Source organism: Gobius niger, assembly GCF_951799975.1.
Source record: "Gobius niger genome assembly, chromosome: 2".
Classification (NCBI taxonomy): domain Eukaryota; kingdom Metazoa; phylum Chordata; class Actinopteri; order Gobiiformes; family Gobiidae; genus Gobius; species Gobius niger.
In genome coordinates this window covers 43,572,897-43,597,698 of record NC_136853.1, presented here as the reverse complement: position 1 = coordinate 43,597,698, position 24,802 = coordinate 43,572,897, and the positions used below count along the sequence as shown (strand labels likewise).

At 41.8% G+C, this 24,802-nt stretch overlaps 1 protein-coding gene across 1 annotated transcript in view; it reads left to right on the top strand.

Moving 5' to 3' along the window:
• The window catches only part of exoc4 (exocyst complex component 4), a 362,908-nt gene that overhangs the window by 297,333 nt on the left and 40,773 nt on the right, over positions 1-24,802 (top strand). Inside the window, exons 17-19 of the mRNA XM_079552397.1 lie at positions 12,819-12,957; positions 18,702-18,880; positions 20,723-20,882. Coding sequence (XP_079408523.1) covers positions 12,819-12,957; positions 18,702-18,880; positions 20,723-20,882 — 478 coding nt within the window. The remainder of the gene's footprint in view (positions 1-12,818; positions 12,958-18,701; positions 18,881-20,722; positions 20,883-24,802) is intronic.

Sequence of the window (24,802 nt, the reverse complement as noted above, 5' to 3'; positions counted from 1 at the left end):
ATCAAACATGTTAACGCACTTAAAATGGCATCATCCGAGTGTGAAAACCACGTCTACTAAAGAAAAGCAGCCTTGTGCAAACACCGCTAACGTCGGCATCAAACAACCCCTGTCAAGTTGTTCGGATCAGGCAAAAGCAATCACGCATGGTTTAGGTGTTTTCATCGCTATTATATTCAGTTGTTGAAGGCGCTGGCTTTAAGTATTTGATTAAAAGTCTTGAGCCTCGCTACAATATCTCATCACATCCGCACTTCAGCCAAAAAGTTATACCAGCACTTTATGAAAAAGCTCAAACTGATGTGGTCAACAAGCTGCGCTTGAGTGGCTGACTGTATCACTTACAGTATTTACATTTTTTATTTTAAATGTTGCAAAATGTGCATTTCATTATAAGATTTGCAATTTATTTAAAATATCACCCAAATGGGTCGCTTTTATTTTATGCAATAATTCTATTGTGTATTGGCAGCTTTTCAAAAGAAAAATGTTGTTAGTTCTGGTTTATTTGTACCAAAAATTAACCGAACCGAGCCCTCTGTGAACCAAACCGAATACAATTTTAGTGTACCGTTACACCCCTACTAATTATCATATTTTACTCCCTTTCCTGAGGTTTTATTATACATTGTACATCAGATACCTCAATTTACCATTACTTATTTGCAAATTATATTATAATGGCACATTATTTTCGGACGTGGAACTCTTGTTTGTGGTCCAATAGGCCCACCTTGTGGCCGCTTTGCATACAACACCACCGGTTTCATTTTGTTCTGTGTAAAAAACAAAGTTTTAGCACTGTAATAAATCTAAATACTACTAAAATGCGGTCACTGTGGCCACCACATGGAGCTACTGCAGTTTTAATTTATGGCCTGATGTTGCAAATTCACGACGTACTGAAGTCTTCAAATAACAGAAAAAAAAAATCAATCACACAAAGTTCATTCCGATCAATAATCTAAAGATGGAAACAATGAGCTGCCACATAATTTTATTTTTGCACAACTCAACTTACATTTGAAGATTTCATCAAAGTTGCTGCCTCGATTTGCAGAAATGCTATTTCCGCTAAATAGCTACCACGACCCGGATGTGGTTCCTTCTGACCGGTTCTACGAGAAACTAGTGCTTGCAAAACGTTCCTAGGTACGGCGTGGATGTGGCATCAATAAAAAACATGCCTTATTTTAGCCACAGTCTGGCAAGAAGAGGTATGTCGTAAATTTGCACCAATAGGCGTTAAGGGGTTAATGCACTTGAAGTTCTTGAATGGTCTACGTCTAAAGTTGTCAATCTGGGCCATAGTTATTTAGTGAAGATATGATGTATTTATTATAATCCTTTGAAATGTTTATCTTATTCCGAGCATAGATAACTTTTCTCTTTTAACATTCTCATCACCGCTGTTCCTAAAAGCTGTTATTTAACAAGCTTAAAAAGAAAACATCTCTATTCACTTCTGTGTGCGCCTTGAGGGAAATGCAACAAATCATTGTTTTGCTGAATATATTTTCCACCTAAAATATATCCAGCTTCTTTTGGTTTGTGATCAGGACAGTTTGGTAGCTGAGAGCAGAACACTGGATTTTCAATTGTAATGCCTGTTTTTCTCACCTCCTCCTCCAGTGGAAATCCCAGTCTGCAGATGTTCAACCATTTCCAGAGGCTTCAAAATAATTAATATATTTTTCTCGCGCTCGTTGAGACGTGCTTTCACGAATCATTTATCTTTTCTGCCCACAGGAACACAGTCTCAACCTGATCATCCCACTCAGCCCCGTCTTCAGCTATTGCTGGAGTCCAGGTCATTTGTTTTATTATGTTGCAAAGAGGATAGAAGTAAAGTTATCACAAAAAGGCCGTTCCATTTCAAGCTGTGAAAGCCAGAGGTAGATGAGCATGAACTGCTGCCCCAATCAGGCAGGTAGAGATTTTTCACATGGTCTCACAATTATGGTGCATGTGCCGAGAAAAAGTCAGCACACCGTCTGGAATTTCTCACATTTCTGCCTAAATTGCTCATAAAATGTGGTCCAATCTTCATCAAAATTATAGAAATGATTGTGTCTGCCTGAACTAATACCACCCAAACACTTACATTTGATCATATTTTTATTGACCACAACATGTAAACATTCACAGGAGAGTGTGGAATAAGTAAGTACACCCCCTGAATCTCACTGAACTACAGCAGTTTTGTAAAGAGGAATGGTCCAAGATTCATCCTGAGCAAAAGTAGGATCAGCTGCCATTGAACACATTGAGGCCGCGCTGTTTTTAGGATTTAGCTGGAGAGTGCCAACAATCCAGACCATTTTTTATGATATTTGTAGCAACACAGTGTATTCTATGTTATAGCTATGAAAGTCTAAGCTCTCCGTAGGTGAAAACTGTTTAATTCTACGTGCCTCAGTTCCTGAGAAATCTAAGCTAAACAGAGGCAAGATTCTGAGATAATTAGTGTTTTATCAAACGCTCTCCTTCCTGATTAACTCCTCTCTCCTCTCTGGACGGGCGCTAACGTTATGGGAAGAGGCAAATGCCTAAATATGTTCGTTTCAAGTAAATTTTCAACGACAACATTGTTGGCATGTTATGAAACACCGCATGTTAACGATCACTTTTGTTCATAACCGCGTGTGCATTTAAACTGCCTGGTTCTCGGATTGAAGACTTTAACAGGATGTTTCTCAGTCGTCCTTGGACCGATTTTGACCATTTAAAAACTCAGAGAAACGTTAAAATCTGAACTGCTTTGATCTTTTCCGCTCTGCTTTGTCAAACACGCTCCAGAGAGCGAGAGAGAAAGTGTAAGTTTTACCGCTGTTCACTATGCAACCCCACGCCCCCTCGGACAAAGAAAAAAAAAAAAACAGAAACGCAATAATACAGTACATATGAATTGCCCAGATCGTGACTTTTCCCAAGTTTTTGATTGTCATTTATTTCACTTCTGTTCATCACAGAGCTACTAAAATCACACATAAGGTGTATTAGAGTCTCTAGTTTTGCATAAAAAACAACAACGCACCACAGGTTTTTCCGTTTTTGGTACTCAATGTGTTAATTCAAGGGATTCCACGCTGTTGTGAATGTCTCAGGTTTTTCTGCAAAATATCTTGATATCTTGATTCTCCTGCTCCTGCTTCACACTGAGGAGAGGGGTTTTGATGTCGATGTGCTGTTCCATTTGTCCTCCACACATGACGTCGTGTGCTCCTCCCAAACTATTCGACTTTGGTTTGCGAAAGAGCAGGTAAAATAATAATAATAATCACTCCATGGTCCGCAACAATCAAATAACCTACCTGGATGGTACTAGAGGAACTGACTGCTAATGCTATATCAAGTATCAGCTCTCATCCTTGAGAAGTAACATCGAGTTTGGACCACTCACCTTTTCACTCTCTGCAAAGAATCTACAGGCCTCCTTTTAAAGACTTTTCATGGTTGGTATCTGTGTTGGCATCTGAAGTACAAAAAAAAACAAAAAACCTGGAGTTGTTTCTCTTTATTTTTGTTGCTATCTACATCCACCCCAAGAGAATTCCGCCTTAATGTCACCAGGAGGTCACCAGTGCCAGATATGATACTTGCCGCTGACATGTTTCTCTCTGAAAGCTACACCTCTCTGTGTGAGCTAGTATATAAATTCCACTGATCTTCACTCCCTTAATGTCTGCCGCTCTCATCTTCTGCAGATGGCAAGCAACAGACGTCTCTTAGATGGGATCTGAAAATAATTGGATAAGCTCACCCAGCCTCATACTGCACACACACCTCCACACACACACACACACACACACGGGCGTGAATATAGATACACGGTGCACATTTAATCACGCATACACAAAGAAGTTATAAATAAGAAATGGCCGTAATCCAGTTTTGAGCAGCCAAAGAGATAGAAAGAAGAAGAAAAAAGAGAAGGAAAACGACGCAAAAGGAAGTTGTCAATCAGGAGCAATGAGCCGATGCCTTTCGCCCGTCTGTCCCTGACTCTAATGGCCGCCCCCATGCTGCGACGCTTTCCCCTCGCATCATCAAAGAGCTGAGGCGGAGGTGGGGGCGGAGAGGAGGAGAGAGTTTCTGTGTTTGCACGTGAATGACTCTTTCTTTTTTTTCATCCCGGAGTATGAGAGTTTCGCGGACACCCCCTACCCCCGCCCGCCCGCCTCCCCATGGGGAACTCCAGCAGTGTGTGTCACGGCGAGACTCCTTTCTTCACCTTCTCCTGCCAAAGTGACAAAGTGAGGAGAAAGGAGAGGTTTCGAACTCTTTGACTTGAACAATGTGAGGCTATTACAGGAGCAAAACGCGCTGTCTGCCCAAATAAATGTTCATATGGTGAAGTTTTTACCGCTACTGCGACTAAAGCCCCCGTTTCGACAGCGCTGGACCAGTTCGGTTCACGTGAGACCGGTTCATTTAGGGAGGGGCAGCACCCGCAGGTTTGTGTTTCAAGTGTCTTTAAGGTGAAGTGGTCTGGGTCGTTATGGGAGTGGCCGAGGACATTCATTTGCATGTGAATGTGTTTGAACAGTTTTCAAGCACCAGGGGAACAGCTATTGAGGAACAAAAAAAATCACAAAAATGGTTAGTTTGACAGTGAATTCTAAAATAAAAGAGGGGGATACGAGGCCTCGCTCCTCTCATTTGAGCAATAAGAAAGAATGTATGGGAAAACTGTGCAAATCAAACTTGAAAACTTGAGCAGTAGATTACTGACATAAATATGAGGGAAAATATATAATTTAAAGGCACACTGCGTAACATTTTGGACGATACTGTTGCCATCAGCACATAACATGCTCTCAGTGACCAGCTCGACCCAGAAAATCTTATTTTTGCATTGAATAATCAAAGAATGGATCTGGATGAGGGCCTAACCTGTTCAATCTCAATTCTACTGACTTTAGTCGACATCTCCATGGAAACGAGCTGGAGACGTACCCACTCCCGGTCAAGTCATAGTCATGTTTTAGCAGAGGTGAGCCGCTTAGCACAAAAGCACATGTTTGTTTGAGGAATTTTTCAATGGTGAAAATATCTATCTTGAAATAAATGCTCGTATTTCAATTGTGTTTATCGGGTGAAATCTTACGCAGTGTGGCTTTAATTGAATGATTTCACATCAAAATCAGGCATAGGCTATGAGTGTAAGTTTAAGTTTCATGGTTTTGTATAGCCCAACAGAAGTCGCCTCACAGGGCTGCACCAAACAGCAAGGCAATAAAACAGAGTGAATGAAGGTGAATGAAGTATCCAGGCAAATATAATGTCCAATGAGCGTAGGCAGCAGGTAGCGACGAGCGTCTAAACTCGACTTTTACACAAGAAAACAACAAATAATCCGGTCCGCGGTAAAAACGAAACAGAAACCTGCAGTGACATTGATGTCAAAACTCTGCTAACAGCAACGAAACACTTCCTGTTGTCCCGACAAAATAAAAGGCGTCAATGTTCCAGCCGCTGGGAGAGGGTTTGAAATGTTAATTAATAAATGAACCTAATATTTTAGGTGCAAATGGACACACATGTCGTTTTTCTTAATTTTCCTGGTCGTCCGTTTTGCTCAAATAGAAAAAAAGGCCTGTCTCTAATTGTGGCCTGGTTCCAATAAAGGCCTGGTCCTAGATGCCCTTGAGTAAATAAAGGCCCGGGCCTATATTAGAGCATTTACGGTAACCATGCTTGGAAAGGGAATTTATTTGTATAGCACCTTTCACATTTCATTGGCTCCATGCACGGTGGTGGTGAGGTCCTCGGGATAGACCACCGAAGCGCCTCTGCACACATCTGCGCCAATCATTTGCAATCATTTTTAACACAGCAGCGTCCATGTGCTTCTGTTGATTTGGTCATGTCAAAGGTAATCAAATTTCCACATAATAACACTCGTCGACGCTCCTATTCACAGTGCGCTTTATTAAATCACATAAATCACCCCCCACTATTTCCAAATGACGGCTGTATCGGCGTTATCCGGCGAGCATCGGCACCGGCTCCTGTGTCCATTAATGATGTAACCGGCGAGGACAAACAAACATCATCTGAGCACAATTAAATTCAGTCATTAATGTCATTATCGCGCGCTCCCCTGAGAAATCAGTGGGGATTTTTTTTCCAGTGAAACCCTTCCTGTTGGTTGTTCCCATGGCTCATCAACTTTGAATTAATATTGATAACATCCATCAAAAGGTTTAATTGTATATCAATGACTAGCAAAAGGCTGGGTGATTTTTTTTGTTGCTCCTCACATAGTAGGGAATAAATCCAGATGAAAACGGACTGGAGTGTCTGGCACTGCTTTGTTGGACGATACACTTCTCTTTAGTGAAGGGGTGGCAGAGTGGTTAGTAAATGGGAATCGGTGTAAAAAATAACTAAATCGATGTTAAAGGGATGTTTCAGGATTTTTGACATAGGGCCTCATTTCCTAGTTATCCAGAGTGTTGCTGATTTCTGGAGATATTTTTTTTGTAATTCATGCAGTTCTTATATTTGAAAAGTTTCGTGGCGCTATAGGCTAATGCAAGGCTAGCGCATTTCTATGGTATCAGCTAGCCTGCATTAAAAACAGTCTGACCCGCTCCACAGAGCACCTGAGGCAAATCACTTATAACGCCAGACTAACCATATAAATGTCTGTGTCGATAGAATAATTTTTGGAATTAAACTGACCTTACATCACATGAATGATCGCATTTTGAGGGACTATTTTCTAGCAGATCACTCCGCCGCTCCGTAGCTTATCCAAACACAAAGCAGATGCTGCTCAAATATAAGGTGTTTTAAATGCAAAATGGTTGAAATTACTCAACCGACACAGACATTTATATGGTTAGTCTGGTGTTATAAATGATTTGCCTCAGGTGCTCTGTGGAGCGGGTCAGACTGTTTTTAGTGCAGGCTAGCTGATATGCGCTAGCCTTGCACTAGCCTAGCACCACGTAACTCTTCAAATATAAGACCTGCTTAAATTACAAAAAAAAAACATCTCCAGAAATCAGCAACACTCCGGATAACTAGGAAATGAGGCCCTATGTCCAAAATGAAATATCCCTTTAATGTAGAACCTGCAGTTGCGCGTAAGACCTGAGGTGGCAGTAGTGAGTATAAAAATGGTCCCTTTAAAGTTTGTTACAAGGACAAAAATGCAGATGTTGAAACTAACGAAACATCTATTGGTATGAATGAGTCATATTCATTTTCTTAAAGAATTCGGGGGGGAAAAAAATCTAAATTGGGAACTTAAAATGAGTGAGGCTTGAGTGAATCCTTACATCCCCAGTGGTTAGCTCTCTCACACCACAAGAAGAAGCTCCAGGAAGAGTGTGTTGGGTCTTACATTTCCCCAGCTTGTGCAAATGATCTCTGGCACAGCATTTGACCCAGAAAAAGTCCACCGCAAGTGCTCATATCGGAGCATTATTGTAGCCATTATACAAGTTTATTCTAATGCTTGGAATATTCATTGGTATTTTTGACCATACTCATAATGCTTCTCCATCACATTGACCTTTTCTTATAGTGTTTCGCTCTTGCACTACATACGCTCCAGATAATGAGCCTTTGAGCCTCTCTATAAATGCACACATTCCCACATGTCAGACCCCTGTGTACATTTATAATAAGAAGTCCTTTATCTCCGAGCGTCAGGCTGATGGACAGGCTGTCGCCGGAGTCACCTCTCTGGCCTTTGTTGTGTTTGCTTTGTCGAATGGAAAGCGGTGACACATCTCTCGCGGGTGTTTTTTTCCGAAGCTAATAGTGCCTTATCTTATCTGGAGTTAATTTGAAAGAAGCGTAATGAGAAAAGCAGCGTATAATCAGAAAGGAATAAACAGCTATTAGCTCACAAAGGGGCGCCTGCTATACAGTACGTAGATGGATCTGTGAATGTTGAACATAATAACTCGGAATATAAGAAGTGTAGATGTTTCACACCCCATTAAAATGATCTTTAGGGCTACAAGTGACTAGAGCAAGAGATCTGTGTGTTCTGTGCGCAAGACTGAGTTGACGCCAAAGTCATCAAAAAGTCAAAAATATTCTCTGTAGATATGGAGCCAGCTCAGTAAACGTGTGCGTCCACATGAAGCCAGTCATGTGTGTAAAACCGCTGCGATTCATCCACCAGGCCTGTGTGTGGCGCTGTGACGCTACCACGGATGATAGAACAAGACTGTAGACAGTGCATGCGCAGTTAATGTTTCGAAAGCAAACCGTGACAGCGCTGTGAAAATGAAACTGCTTAAGCCTGGTTCACACGGGAAGATTTTCAAATTGTCAGCAGATTTTCCCAAACCTGAGAGACCCCACACATGGCGATTAAACAATCATGGGTGTTACAGTTTTGGTCGTACAGTGTGTGGTGTGCAGCCATACGGCAAAAGCAACACACCACATATGGACCGATTTCACTCACGAACATTCCCTGGTCAGACGGGGATGTTCGTGACTTCAGGGGTAACAAACATGGCGGTCGGAGAAGAGTCTCTGACGTCCACCGGACCTTCTGGTGCGCCATGACAGCTGTTTTGATTATGGATTCCTCTTCATACTTCCTCGCCGCCTCATCACCGCGCTTTCTGATTGGCTACACGTCACAGTCAACAGCGGCTCGTTTGTCCTCGGGGCTCACCACACACCACGAGAAATCAAAAAAATCCAACATGTTGAATGTCTCCAATTTGAGATCGGAGCGGTCCCAACATCCTTCCGAGCAGGCGAGAGCCGTCTTAACACATCGTGTACGGCAGGAGTATCTGATCAGGTTATTGTACGATAATCGGATTATCCTTAAGAATGACGGAAGGGGAGAAATGGGGCAAAAAAAAATTATCCTGCCGTGTGAACCAGCCTTTAACTCATTGACTGCCAGCCATTTTCAAATCAGAGACCTCCCCACTGCCAGAGGTTTTTCAGGATTTTGACAGTTTTTTCAAGAGGCACAGAAAAATTTAGTCTATGTCAACGCGAAACCCACCAAAAGAAAGATAAGACTCTCTTCTTTCATCTAAAAAGAAAGTTTGTTTGTACCTCTTTCCATTCTTTAGTAATCGTCCGTAGAAAATAGGTGAAATCACCCAAAATGCTGTTTTCTGAAGAACCTTTTGTTCTTTTATTGAATCACTAGGTGGCAGCATTAGGCAGCACAACTAAGATTTTAACACCAGACATGCTCAAGGCTTTTGCTGCAGCTGTTCCCATTTAAAAACCTAATTGACGTCTATAGACGTCATTGGCAGTCAAAGTTCGGATTTTAATTGACGTCCGTCCAAACACAGACTAAATGGAGCTAACATTGAGGGGTTTTTTTTTTCTCCCTGTCGCATGTGACTTGTGGTTGAGCAGAGGAGCGCAGTAAATTCATAAAGTCCGTAGACTAATGGATAACATACACAACGCTGGCGCTGTGATGTCATCGTTTTAGGGAAAGTAACAATGGTCCCACGAGATCTTTCCACTCTGGGACCTAGTTTGCACAATGTTCGTTTACAGACCCCCAAAACGCCTGTGGATTCTTGTGGATGACACGCTGGATTGTGCTAGAGTCACAGCGCCACACACAGGCCTGGTGGATGAATCGCAGCTGTTTTACACACATGACTGGCTCCATGAAACTTAACTTGTTTTGCCTTTGTGTGAATATAGCCTTAAAGTCACTGATTGTCATGGTCTGGAGTGACGGGCAGACTTAACCATATCAGTCATACATAGTTAACTTGTAAAGGTGACAAAGTCTTTAAAAGTGGAGGATCATTCAAAACGTATCTTGGCTTTCGGGAAGATTGTGCCTCTCCTATTCTAAACTCATTTGAACGAGAAACCCTTCTGCTTTGAGGGTTTGCACAAACAAGCAGTGTTTGGTGCAGCGTGTCCGGGAGCGTGCACGTGTTCAGTGTGAGTCTGTGTGCGCGTGTGACCTTCGTGGGAACAGGAAGAGTAACTGGGGAGCTGCCTCTGACTGCGGCACATCGATCTGGACCCCGGCTCCTCCGGCCCCACTGCGACTCTCTCTGTTCACACATACACGAACACACGCGTGCACGCCCTCATGTGCTCACACCTCCGCCTCATTGAACAAATAGACTTACATATGACTGACGGGGCCAATTTCTCTCCCTTTCCTCCCTGTGTTAATTTATGGTCATTGATCTGCACTGGCCTGAGTTTATACACAACCATCATGCTCCCCTGCGTTTTCCTTTGTGTGGTGCACAATGCTGCCTCAGCACAAGTACAGAGAAGAATAGGACTGTAGGGCTTAGTGGCTGTAAGAAGTTACAATAATGAGTCTTAGTGGTGTTGCACATGTAAGCGTCCTGAATATGTCGTACATGAGGAAATGCGGCACAGAGGTTTAGACAGAGAGAAGGTCCCGTGTTTGAATCGCAGACCGGATCAGTTGTTTCTGTGGGGAGTTTGTTTGTTCTGTGCGTCTGAGTTTTGCCCCAGCCCAGAACAAAGACTATTTTGATCCGTGAAACTGTTTTGGTGTTAGCAAGAAAAAGGTGTGGATGGTGGTTCTGAGCCCTCCCGTCAGGAGTGTTCAGACCTTCAGCTTGTGTTGGCTACCAGTCTTGTATTCAACGAGCAAGAAGCTTTGTCTCAAAAAGTTTACTTAAAAATATAAAGCAGCCATCATCGTCATGAAGAAGCCATGTTTTGAAGTAGGTTGCTTTAGTGATGTTAGTTAAATTTGTGAAAGCCGCTGGCAGTAACTCACATTTCCTTTGGGATCAATGAATGGTGATCAATGGTCAGTAATTAATGGTTTTCAAGATATAACGATAAGCATATTATTCCCAATCAAGTAGTCTGTGAAGGCTCTCATTCGTACTGGAGTTTTCCATCTTCAATGAAGGTCCTTGAGTCGTCTTCTGCACTCTGTAATTGAGTTGTAGAACGTTAGAACTGCTACAGCAGGATTTACTAAAGATCTGCCTGACTCCTCAGACTAAATTAACACATCAAAGAGGAGACAGAAAACCTTTCTCTGTGATTTTTACAGTTTGTCATGCGGACAGAGTCTCAGTCTTGAGGGAGGGTTTCAGCTGCTCAAGATGTTAGCATGCTACCGGTTAGCAACTGTCATCAACTGTCAATGGCTTCAACACAATAAACACATGTGTGGCTCAAAAACTACAGAAGCAGCTCAGCTCTGGCCTCTGTCACATGTTGTAGCCAAGGTTTGGAGTTTGGTTCAGGGCTTTCTCTTGGAGAGGTCGGAGCTGAGCTGTTGAAGCTCAATGCTAACCAGTAGCATGCTAACATCTTAAATCCTGACTCACTGGTTTCTTCACATAAACGTGCGTCTCTGGGGCCGTGTTTTAACTGTTTTCTTCTTGAGTAATGATTACGAGTACATTAAAATGCCGCTGTCAATCAGTTGTCTTTCATTTTCATCCTATGTAGAGATATCTTTACATGTTGTAGTACTGTGTAATTCTACTTTGGTATTCAAAATGGCCACCATAATTACAGTGGTCACATGACTGAAAGGCATGGATAGACGGGAGGGACTGAGCCAAGATGAACTCCTCCCTGTGGTCTATATCTGGTCTGCGGGCTGAGCTGAACCCTTGTTCGCTGACGAAGCCTTTTGGATGAGAGGTGAAGGTTCCACACTTCAACTACAGAGTGCAGAAGATGACTCAAGAACCTAAGATATTCCCAATGAAGTCCAATCAAGATTAAAAAGATTGCTTGTTGTATAGAGCCCTCTGAAAGACTCGGAGTATAGGAAGTTACTCTCGTGCAGGGGTCGGCAAGTTTGCTCGGTGGAGGGCCGGTTTTCTTCTTCCACTTGAAGCAATTGAAGTAAAGCATCACTTTCCACATATGCCAGTGTTGTACATCATACACACCGGAAAAATGTCTTAAATGAGATAAATTACTTAAATTCGCTTGAATAAAAAAATGTTTATGTTAAATTTGAGTCGGTTTGAACTAATCTAAGATCAGATAAAAACGCTATCGCAACAGAAATCCCACTGGAAATCAGAAAAATTCACTTTTACTGTAAAAAAATATTTATTTTTCACTTGACATTATACAAAATAATCTGAATTAAGAAAAAGTTGTGCAAGAATAGGTTTAATCTGCTCTAAGGCCAGAACAAATCTACTTTAGATTTGATCTCCTAATTCAAGTAGATTTAAGTAATTTCTTCCTTTAGATGATGATTCTTTTAGGATTATGCTTTGCTGAGACATTTTAAGGAATTGACAGTATTTTCCATATTGCTAGAGTACTTTAACAGGGATTTGACCTCTGATTCGAGTCAGAATATTTCTCAAAATCATCTCAAGGGCCACAGATTGATGATTGAGGGCCGGTTTTGGCACCCGGGCCTGACGTTGCCTACCCCTGCTCTAGTGTGTTAAAAGCACTCGTGTGCCCTGAATATGTCAGTGGAAAATGCCATGTGGATGATGAAGTAGAGTTTGCTGCAAAGTAGACGCACTAAACACAGTGAGTTATTGAATTAGCAGAAAAGTACATGTAAGTAGTTTTGTAAAGACATAGTTGGTTTCTAAAGTAATGCAGCTAAAGTATACGCCGTAAACACTTTTATACAATCAGGCTGCCGCTTGTGTTCCATGCTCTCCCCAGTGCACCTCTTAAGCACAGATCTGTAAATGTATGTGATGTGATTTTTTTTTGTCGCAGGATGAATGAAAAGCTGTGCCTCCGCTGATGGTGTTTTTTTTTTTCCATCAATGCAAACAGTGAACTTTAACTGACTGAACTTGCTGTTTCGAGCCTGGTTTTTAATGTCGCTCTCGTTTGCTTCCATCCAGGTGGCGGCCCCGCTGATTGCCAGGTGGTCGGGGAGAGTGAGCGCAGCAGGGAGCAGATCCTTCAGACTCTGAGTGACCTGACCAGGGCCTTCCAGGACATCGGCAACCGCTGCCTGCTGGCGCTGCACTTGGAAGTCAGGTGAAGAAAGAGATTTCACTTTGAGGCATTTGAAAGCTTCTATTATTCGATGTCTACTTACGTCTATATGCAGGTGAAAAGGCACTGGGTGAGCTGTGATTATAATGATTTTTATGTAGAACTTTCTGAAATACTGTTAGAAATTGTTTCACAGAATCTCAGAAAACATGAGGACAAAGCAGAAGTAGAGTCATGCCTCTTATAACTATAAAAAACAAAAGGAAAACAAAACATCAAATACATAAAATAGATGTTTGGTGGGAATATGATCTACTTTTTTAGGCCACTTCACATTTATTGATCCATCAGACTCCGTCCGCTTTGTTAAAGGGACTATACAGAGTTTAAAAATGTAAAAACTATGTGTTCTCCTCCCCCTACATGTTCTAGCCATGTCCTAATGTGTAGAATGAGCTCAGACCTGTTCACCACAACTGCCTCTAAAATCCTGTCACTCAAGAAGTTGTATTTTCTGATCCGAAGCTTCGTCATGCACGAGCTTCTTATAGAAGCTGCAGTTACACGTCTGACCTGAGGTGGCAGTAGTGGTGGTACATTCAAAGGTCCTAGATTACATTGTTGGCCGAGTGGGGTATTTCTGTGTGAAGTTTGCATGTTCCAGTGTCTTAGGCTGTATCCGAATGTCCACACTAGTCCCTAACCCCTCATTCACTACATAGGCCCGCACTATATAGTCGACTATATAGTCACTGATACTGTTGGCGATTCGGACACAAGCCACGACTTTCTCCGCGCTGCGTGACGTCACGTGCGCTGCGGCTGCAGATATGTTTTTTTTTTATTTTTTTATCTGAATTTATTTATTGTTACAAACGTTTATTTTATGAAACAGAACAACTGTTTTGTCATTTTTACAGGCGTTACTATCATCACAAAAAAGCAAAAAAATAATAATAAATCACCCCAGCGTGAGCTCAGAGACGCCGAAAGTCGGTCAGAGCCCGGTGTCCGAAGCTCCAGCAGATTGAGTGACAACATCTGCTAAAAGTTTGCGAAACTCCTGGAATAAAGTATTTCTGTGATAAAAAACAAACTCAGAGACAGTGGAATATTTATGATTAATACGAGACAGATACGCTTTTACTTCACATGGATTTTACATGAATGGCTTGGATTATTCGAGAGGAAGCTGTCGGTCATTTAACAGCGCAAGCTAAAGGTTAGCAGCTAGCGTTAGCATCTTTTCACCGTAACCGGTTATATTTAGGTCGTTTATTCATGAGAAAAACAAACACACGACTGAAACAGCTGATTTACTTCAGTCGTGTTGTTTAGTTCAAAGACCTGTCTCTGTCAGGCTCTTCTCCGACTCTCGCAATGCATTGTGGTCTATATTGACCCGTTTAGAGACCATCGATTCTCACTACTTTTCGAGATGCATTGTGGGAAATTTCGAGTGCACTACTTTTTTCTCTCTGGACATTCGGACACCCCTACAAAATGGCATGAGCACCATATAGTCACTATATAGGGAATAGTGTGGACATTCGGATACAGCCTTAGAGTTTTGCCAGTTTTGAAAAAAAAAAACATGCAAAATGGGGTCTTTTCTGGAAAAGAGTCTGAATCTTTTAGGGATTTTTCTGGTAAATGAAGGTCAAATGCAGATTAAGTGTGTTTCTTAGTAAATCGACATTAAAGGGGCTAGATGCAAGTTGGCCATTTTGTACTCACTGCTGCCACCTCAGGTCATACGAGTAACTGCAGCTTCTATATTAAGCCCGTGCATGACGGCACTTCGGACCCGAATTAACAACTTTTTTGGTGACAGTTCATGATTTTAGAGGCAGTTGTGGTGAACAGGTCTGGGCTCATTCTACACATTAGGACATGGATGGAACATGTAGGAGGAGGAAAATGCATAACTTTAACATTTTGAAACTCTGTGTAGTCCTTTTAAAGATGTACTATGTAATGTTTTATGTGGAAAAATATTAGTATAGTATATTAGTAATATATTTGACCTTTTACTGGCTGTATAGGTGCAGCTTGACACCTTTGCTTTCCCTCACAGTGGCCTCTACGATGCTCCAGAATCAATTGTTTTGGGGTTTCTGGCAAGTTTCTGGTACAAACCCCTAAAAACAAGTGATCCTGGATCGTCATAAAGTCGACTGTGAGGGAAAGCAAAGGTGCCAAGCTGCAGCCATAATGCCACTGAGTCACTGAAAGGTCTTTTTTTTTTTTTTTTCACTTAAAAAGTTGCACAGTGCACCTTTAATTCATTTTTTTTCTTTGTGCTTCATGCCCTTAACCCAGAACAACTCTCTGACTTGGTCCAGGAGAATTCTTTGTCGTATTGTATCCATAACAATACTTCTAGAACCAACAATTTCCTATAAAAATCTGAAAATATCACATTTAAAGCACTTAAAGTTGCCTCCTGCTATTCTCCGGGAGCTATTATGTTCTGCACTCACCTCCCTTCACCTGGCTTTCCCCTCCACACGCTGCCCTGATGATGTGTTCAAAGAGGAAAGCAAATCTCAATTTTCTCAATCTTTATATAGAGCCTGCAGTTACGCGTATGACCTGAGGTGGCAGTAGTGAGTATAAAAATGGCCAACCTGTCTCTTTAAAGAGGGGGTATTATGCTTTTTTCAATCACACAGCACCAGTCTATATCACACTACAATGATGACCAAACCTTCTGTTGGTCTGTAAATGCAGTAAATTAGAATAAATGCCTTGTATAAAATGGCTCTCTCAAAATGGCTGTAGTGAATGTCTTGAAATAGCCCTCTGTCTCTTTAAGAACCTCTGAGCCTTTCCGACACGCCCCCTCCACACGCTGTCTGTGGCATCAGTGGGGAGGGGGTTCTGCTGAGGAGCAGTGGTTGGTTACTCGGCTGGTGACGGAAGCTCGGAGGCGTCTCCAGGAGGTGGGGGCGTTCCTAGGAGGACTCAGGCAAAGCTATCCCTAAAATGGCCGCCATCAGAGTTTTTACAGATTACTCAAAAATACGTGAATGTGCCAAGGCAACACTTCAGGCATGTTTTTAATGAGGGAATGACATAATAACATGATGGAAAGCTTGAAAAAGTCACATTTTGATACTTATATTTATTTGAACTGCAACTTTCATATAAGTCTGTGTTTTTTGGCATTTAGAACACAGTAGTTTCCTGTAGTTTACAGTACAGAGGCTTTATTTCCCGCGACCCTTGACTGCCTAATATACTTCCCGTTAGTCTGTGCTTTGTAGATACCGGATTATCAAACAAATGGACATTTCATGAGAATTTCAGCTTGAATTATTGAAGTTCAGCGCAGCGATATTGACAGTTTTATGTTGGTAGTGCTCAGAATGTATTCATCTTCCTCTAAATATTTTCTAAATGAGTCTGGGCTTCATGGACTTTTTTGTTTACATTGGTTTTTGCTTTGATTCGGAGTTATTTCTACAAACCAGCCTCAATGTGCGTTCCCCAGCTACCCAAACGCAGACAATACTGTTTATTCAGTCACCGAGGCCATATATATATACACCCTTCCCCTATTACTGTACAACCCATAGATTTTTCACGTCAGCAGTTCTTTATTATTTGCACTCTAACCCCAAAGTGTGATATGGCTGCGCCTCTGCATTTCCTCATCGCTCCATAAAAGGTTAATTTCTGTCTAGACGCGAGGAGTCAATAGTCCTATAATACGGCAATCACAGGGGCAAACCGTGAGGGGTGTAAAACGTCACGGGCGGATGGCTTTTCCCCCCTTAAGGCAAACCGGCAAACGACTACAGCCATTCACTGCACCTCCATCTCACTTTGACCTATTGCATTTCAATCATTCCTCGCTCTTAACTACTGTACCTTAACACCCTCACCACTTGAACTTTCCTCTACTCCCCCCCCACAAGATCCCTCTCCTTATACCTGATTTTTTTCCTCCTCACCCTCTTTTTTTCTCCTTATGGCTTCATTTAGTCGCTACCACTATCAGGGGAAATTCGCGAGATGGGGAGAGTCAATGGAGTGTAACATAGAGCTATACACACCAGCCTGAGGGAGGGTTTTTCTACTAAAATCATAAACAATATTGCATAAGCTACACAATGATCTCCGGGGGAATGGTGTCGTATACAAAGGGGGGACCAGAGCGCGGAGAAGGGATGATGGAGGGCTATTAGGGATCGGAGGGGGAGAAAGCTCATGATGTGGTAAATTAACTTCAAGTTTTGGCAGTCGAAGCAAAACTGAAGTTTGGAGTGCAGAAATTGTAAGGAGGGAATTATTAAAAAGTCTATACATGCCTTGCAGTCATGTGACTTTTGTTGTTATGGACATTTTCCAATACCGAAGTAGAATTATGCAGCACTACAGCATGCAACAATATCTCTACTCAGGATGTAAATGAAATACCGTGTTAATTGGGATAAATCGGAAGCATTGCCTATGTCAGGACACTGTCCCTCGTCTTTATTCAAAAAGTGGAAATTTCGCTGGTCTCCTAAAAGTATCAAATACCCTGGGATACATATTACCTCTGATTATATTGATATGGTTGCAAAGAATATAGGGCCCTTACTTGAAAAAATTAAGACATATTTTGGTAGATGGTCTAAAATTCACCTCTCATTGTGGGGAAAAATTAACTCTATAAAGATGATGATAGCACCAATTATATTTTATATTCCTCTGTATATCAAAGACTCTTTTATTAAGGATCTAGATCATTTGATTTTAGACTTTCTTTGGGGCAGGTCACATCACCGTTTAAGCTTGAAGAAATTACAAACAAGTGTTGAAAGAGGAGGTTTTGCACTGCCTAATTTCAAATGGTATTATTGGGTTTTGAGCGTGAAACAATTGAGAGCTTGGTTACCCAATTTTAAGCTATCAAACAAACCGACTTGGTTCCAGCTAGAGTGTGAGGTTAATGGAGGAGTATCTCCCTGGTTGACACTATTTGGGGTGAAGTCCCCCCCCCCCCGAAAAAAGGGAACACCCTATAATTACAGCAGCTAATTCAATATGGACTAAACTACATAGAGCAAGTCGCTGGGACTTTCTAAGGTCACCATTAGCTCCTTTATGGAATAATAAAAGGATGTAAATGAAAGACATCTGATGGACACTGGCATTTTAATGTACTCATAATCATTGCTCAAGAAGGTAACAGTAAAAACACGACCCCAGAGACGCACGTTTATGTGAAGAAACCAGTGAGTCAGTGCTAGCATGCTACCGGTTAGCATTTAGCTTCAACAGCTCAGCTCCGACTAGTCCAAGTGTAAGCCCTGAACCACTCTCCAAACCGTGGCTACAACATGTGACAGAGCTGAGCCGTTACTGTAGTATTTCCTCAGTGTTCACAGATGTTCGCAGTGTTGATGCCATTGACAGGTCATTGAATCGGAAATTAATTCGTCAAGAGCCTGCGCCGCCCCGTGCGCCGCCAAGAGATCTGGCCCTTAAAGGGACTATAAGGAGTTTAAAAATGTTAAAATTAAGTATTTTCCTCCCCCTACATGTTCCCGCCATGTCCTAATGTGTAGAATGAGCTCAGACCTGTTCACCACAACTGCCTCTAAAATCCTGTACGGTCACTCAAAAATGTGTCACTTCGGCCCGAATTGCCGTCATGCACGAGCTTAATATAGAAGGTGCAGTTACACATATGGCCTGAGGTGGGAGTAGTGAGTATAAAATGGCGAACTTGCTTCCAGCCCCTTTAAACTATATTTGTTTGTATTAATATTTGGGGTTCTTTTATTTTTCAGGGTGCATTGCTTCCATTACCTCATCCCGCTGACCAAACAGGGGAATTATGCCATTGTGGCGAACGTGGAGAGCATGGACTACGACCCCCTAGTGGTGAAGCTCAACAAAGACATCTCAGCCATTGAGGAGGCCATGGGGGCAGCGCTACAGCAGCACAAGTTCCAGTACATCTTTGAAGGTAAAATATTACTGTAATGTTTTAGTTTTTTTTTAAATTTCCACACAAATACGGGTAAGCTGTATGTGTAATATGTTTCGCACAACAAAAGTTATAAATACCTTTATAATCAGAATCTTTGTTCTTTCAAAGTGATATGTTTGTAAATATGAATTGTAACAATATATTAGAACATTTTGTATTTTGTCTTTACTTGAGTTTTCATTTTTTTAATTTAACCTTTATTAAAGGGACTAGATGCAAGCTGGTAATTTTTATACTCACTGCTGCCACCTCAGGTTTTAGGCGTAACTGCACCTGCTATATTAAGCTCGTGCATGACGGCACTTTGGACCCGAATTAACACCGTTTTGAGTGACAGTGCAGGATTTTAGAGGCAGTGAACAGGCCTGGGCTCATTCTACACATTAGGACATGGCTGGAACATGTAGGGGGAGGAAAATACATACTTTTAAAGGGGGGTATTATGCAAAATCGACTTTTTCAAGCCTTACATCATGTTATTATGTCACTCCCTCATTAAAAACATGCCTGAAATGTTGCCTTGGCACATTCACGTATTTTTGAGTAATCTGTAAAAACTCTGATGGCGGCCATTTTAGGGATAGGTTTGCCTGAGTCCTCCTAGGAACGCCCCCACCTCCTGGAGACGCCTCCGAGCTTTCGTCACCAGCCGAGTAACCAACCACTGCTCCTCAGCAGAACCCCCTCCCCACTGATGCCACAGACAGCGTGTGGAGGGGGCGTGTCGGAAAGAGTCAGAGGTTCTTAAAGAGACAGAGGCCTATTTCAAGACATTCACTACAGCCATTTTGAGAGAGACATTTTATACAAGGCAGTGATTCTAATTTACTGCATTTACAGACCAACAGAAGGTTTGGTCATCATTGTAGTGTGATATAGACTGGTGCTGTGGGACTGAAAAAAGCAGAATACCCCCTCTTTAACATTTTTAAAATCCGTTTAGTCCCTTTAAGTGCTTTGAGTGCCTAATGCAGGTGGAAAAGGCAATATTTTAATTGAGACTGTTTATCATTTAAAGCAGCTCTAAGTGTTAATGGGATGATTGGGTTTTTTTCATCTCCCCCTGGTGTCTCTAACGAGAAAATTGCAACTTTCCTGCACCGGGTCGAAGCCACCAATACACACTAATGGAATCACGAAGAAGAAGCTAACGGGCAAAGCTAACTGCGGGCTAGCGCCACTTAAACAGTATTTACAGCCACGTTTGAGTGAAAAAAATGATCTCCATTGTGTAATAAGATGTACAATGTCCCTCTCTCCCTCTTTTCTATCAGCGTAGTATTTACTCCCACGGACCATTAATGAGTAAAAAAACGTAACATGCTTATGACCTCTAGGCATGAGTTAGTTCTGCTTTAACCAGAAAAATCCCGTTGAGATTAAAAAACACTTTGGGCGGTTAAGGGTAGACAGCGGTGCGGTGGTTGTAGTGTTCACAAAAACAATCAGTATTGACTGGAAGAGCATCTCATTTAAATACCTCTCAAATCACTGTGGACATTTCTATGTTAAGTGTCCCGCTCTGTTCTTGTTTGGTTGCCTTGGGTCATAATAAAAAAAAATTGTTTTAGAGCCGTAATCCAGCATTGGATCAGTTCTGAGCAGTTTGGCACCGTGGCCGTCGTTGTTGCATGAAAAAGAAAGTTTCTTTTTGCTAAGTCATTCCCGCTTATGCTTGCAGGGGTTGCTCCAGGCAAGCACCTCATTATTTCAAGTTATAAAACATAAAATATCCATGCCATCCCCAAAAGAATGTTTTTAAGCCTCACAAGCATAATATGTCCTCTTTAACTGACCCGGTCTTGTATATATTTCCAGGTCTGGGCCACCTCATCTCGTGTATCCTGATAAACGGAGCGCAGTACTTCAAGCGCATCAGCGAGTCGGGCATTAAGAAGATGTGCCGCAACATCTTCGTCCTGCAGCAAAATCTCACCAACATCACCATGTCCCGAGAGGCGGACCTCGACTGTGCCAGGTCAGGACGCGCCGTGTTCGCAAACCTGTTCAACCTTGGGATAAATGTGGGCCTCGTGCCACAAAAATAATCCATTTCACTTTCGCTACTGGGTTAGAAAATAATATTGCATCACATAACCACTGCTTCTCCTTCTGTCACCGCTATTATTCTGAGAGCCGGACTCCAGCCGAGCCAGGTCAGGGTCCTCTCTATGCCGGCAAACCAATCTAACCTGAGGAAAGTTGGGGATTCTTCTAAAAATATGGCACAAAACTACTACTTCTACTATTACAGCTTACATCCTGATCCTGGAAGAGAGACATTCACTGTGCCTGGTCACCTGGTCACCTGGTACTAGCTTGTTGCACTAGTTTATTTATTTATTTGAACAGGGACAGTGTACAATATACATTAACCTCAAAGGGAGAGATGCATTGTACCAGGTTATAGCACTTGTGCTAATTTCCACCTGCAGTCCCTGGGCAGACTGATGTCAACAAAGTCATAAAAATACTAATACAGAATAATACATTTCCCCAAAAACAGCATTAAAATCAACACACACTTCATTCATTCCAAAGCATTAAATTGCACACTGTTGCACACATACACCAATTACAGGACATTATGGGAACAAGTTTGTTTTAAAATAAGCCATTTTTTAGCCTGGTGTGAAAAAGTGTTAAAATTTACACATGTGGTCAGCTCTGTTGGCAACATATTCCACTGTTTGATGCCACACTGGAGAAAGCGGAGCTGCGGATTTACACTGGGGGGTCCTACACTCGCCCCCAACAGTCGACCGAGTGGCTCGAGATGACATTTCTGAGCTCAGTGAAATAAACTTTTTTAATGGAGGAGCTGCAGTACCATTAATTATCTTGAACAACAGACAGAGATTTGAATATATGATTATGTTTTCAAAACTCAATATACTATGTTTTTTAAGAATATGACAGTGATGATATAACCGAGATTTTTTGTCATGAACTTTAAGAGAGCTTTTGTACAATGACTCCAGGGGCCTTAAGGCTGTTTTACAGGCCTGCGACCAACTCGTCATGCAGTAGCGAAAGTGCGGGATTATCATCACATTTAGATAAAGATTAGAAGCATCTATGGTCAAAGAGTTTCTAATATATCTAAAATTCGCTATGTTAAATTTCAACGTATTGGTTATTTTTTTTTAATGTTTTTTGAAATTTAAATTTGGGTCAAGAATGACTCCTAAATATTTAATTTGGTCTACATTTGAGATTTCTTGACCTTCAATGGTGATTTTTGGTCCAGTCTCACATAGTGAGGGTTTACAGCGATTTGTGAAAAACATAGAAACCGTTTTGTTGATATTCAAGGTTAAGCTAGTACTTTTACTACTTTTACTTCTACTTTTGTCCGAGGAGGCAGAGCTCGATGGTGCTTTGTCAGGACACTCTTTCCAATCTAACCCGAAAGGTGCATTATGGAACCTTCAATTGAACTTCATGAAGACTTTTGACGTGACCTGTGTTTACAGATATGGAGAAAGTGCTTTAAAGCAGTACTAAGTAACTTGTTTACCTTAATAAATCCTTTCCGTAGTCCCTGTGGGGGGTAATACAAGTGTTACCAGGAGTAATTTGGCATCCGCACAGTAAAGTGAAGATTACAGCGCAGATTTCAAACTACTCCTGGCAGGGGCGGACTGGCCATATGTCCGTTCTGGAAGAGCACAGAAGGGCCACTGGCTCTAGGGCCACCGGTCCGGCCTCAACTGAGCTTTACCCAAATCTAAAAGCTAAAAAGAAAAGCATCAAAATAGCGAGAAAAAGAGGATGAAAAGTCAACAAAAACATGAGAAAAACACGGACAAAAAACCCCTGGAAAACGTGAGAAAATCACAACAAAAAATGATGGAAAAAATAATTTAAAAAACAACAAAAATGTGACAAAAATGTGGCGACGTGACGAAAAGTTTCCGTCACTTTTGTAGGTCTTAGCTTTCAAATGAGGTGTTACATTGTTGCTCTCCAATCGAGAAGCTTTTAGATTTGGGTAAAGCCCAGTATAAAAAAACATGAATCTAAAAGGAATTCCGTGGAGTATGGTGTACCACAAGGTTCAATTTTGGGACCGTTATTATTTATTATTTATATTAATGATTTTGCTTCTGTTTCTACGACCACCTTTCCAGTTGTTTTTGCTGATGATACCGATCAAAAAAATAATTTAAAAAAGCCGAACTGGGGAAAATGCACTCGTTCATGTTAAGGCGGGTGGTAAAAGGTTAAAATGTGTATTTGTGGAAGTCACAATTACTCTAATTTGGGCCAGGCTAGTCAGAGTCCAGGGCTGTTTTTCAGTCCCAGTCCGCCCCTGACTCCTGGTATTATTACGCCTTACAATATAGTCCCCCTTTTTTCCGCTTAGAAAATCCACATTGTTTAGTTTTGTGTAATTATACTTTGTAGTGTAACACTTCACGTAAACATATTTAAATAGGGAAAACGTGGAAGAGCTTGGTAGCTTCTATCTTGACCTGTTTTGGAGCTATAGTGGAGAGAGGGAGGGGCTAAATGCTAACGCCGTCTGCGCTGTGTTTACGTGACTGAAGGCACGGGTGAAGATCAGACAGGTCCTAAAGAACTCGTCAAAGCTAAGGTAAGAACATATCTCTGTATGTAAAAACGGTGGCCTATTCCTTTAAATATTGAGGCACCACTGATCGCCATTTTAGGGACCCTCAAGTTACGAGAACTACTTCAATTGTAATGTGATTTTGACCGAAAATGTTCCCTGACGCTGTTTTGACACCCCGGTGCGCTAACTCTCTCGCACTCGACATAAAACACAGTCCATATGTCGAGAATCTGCGGGGGATAATCGCTGTAATATTTCTCTAAGTGCGACAGATCAAGCGCCAAATTTATCGCCTAATAAAGCCTCTAAATCAGTGGTTGGCAGGCCCCGGTTAAAGCAGCAAATCTTTTATTTGAGCTATTAAACAAGAATGGTTCATTCTAGCGCACAGACACATGAAGACATTATCCCCAAGTTCAGCCAGAGTTATGTCAATGCACTCGCCGGACAGATGGTCAGACAGATTGTCAACAGTGCTGCCTGCCAGTGTCTCCAATTGATGTCTATGTCCTCTCGCTCTCCTTTTTTTTTATGTTTGTGGACTCGCTACCTGCTGCTATTCAATGCCGCTCAGCAAGTCGCCATCACGCTGGACCTTGTCACTTGACGTCTATGTAGAGGATGAAGGGAGACAGAGCGAGAGGGGACGAGGGAGTGCAGGAGACTCAGATGGCTGCAATCTTTTTTATTTGTTTTTTTTGCACTGAAGCTTTTGTCCTTGAAGGGAAGAGTAGGTTATTGAAAAGAATGGAGTGGGAAGACGAGCCCAGCCCGACTGCTTTCTTTAACACTTACCAACCAGTGACATTTCTTCAAAGTCTGTGGTGAACAGGTCTGGGCTCATTCTACACATTAGGACATAGCTGGAACATGTAGGGGAGGAAAATACATCATTTTAGTAAACTCCTTATAGTCCCTTTAAGGCAATGAAACCGAGCAGTAAATAGGACAATGTAAAGTTCAGGCGAATTAAGTATCCAGGCAAACATTATGTCCAAATAAGTGTTGGCAGCAGGTGGCGATGAGTATGGATGTCCCCCGTCTTTAGACTCTCCATCACAGCAAGGAAAAACTCAAAAGCCCAGGGGGAAAAACGAGAAATCTTGAGGAGAACCACAGAAGGAGAGACCCACTCCTTTGGCCCTCCAGCATAAAACCTTTGGCCCCCAAGAGAATTTTGAAGAAACATGTACGTGAAAAGGACTCTAAAATGTGCAAAATATTGTCAATATTTTCACATTTCCCAGCAAAACACCCCATTAGGTCATATATTTTGTGCAAAACTTATTTTTGTAGAAAAAATTGCTTTACTTTGGGCT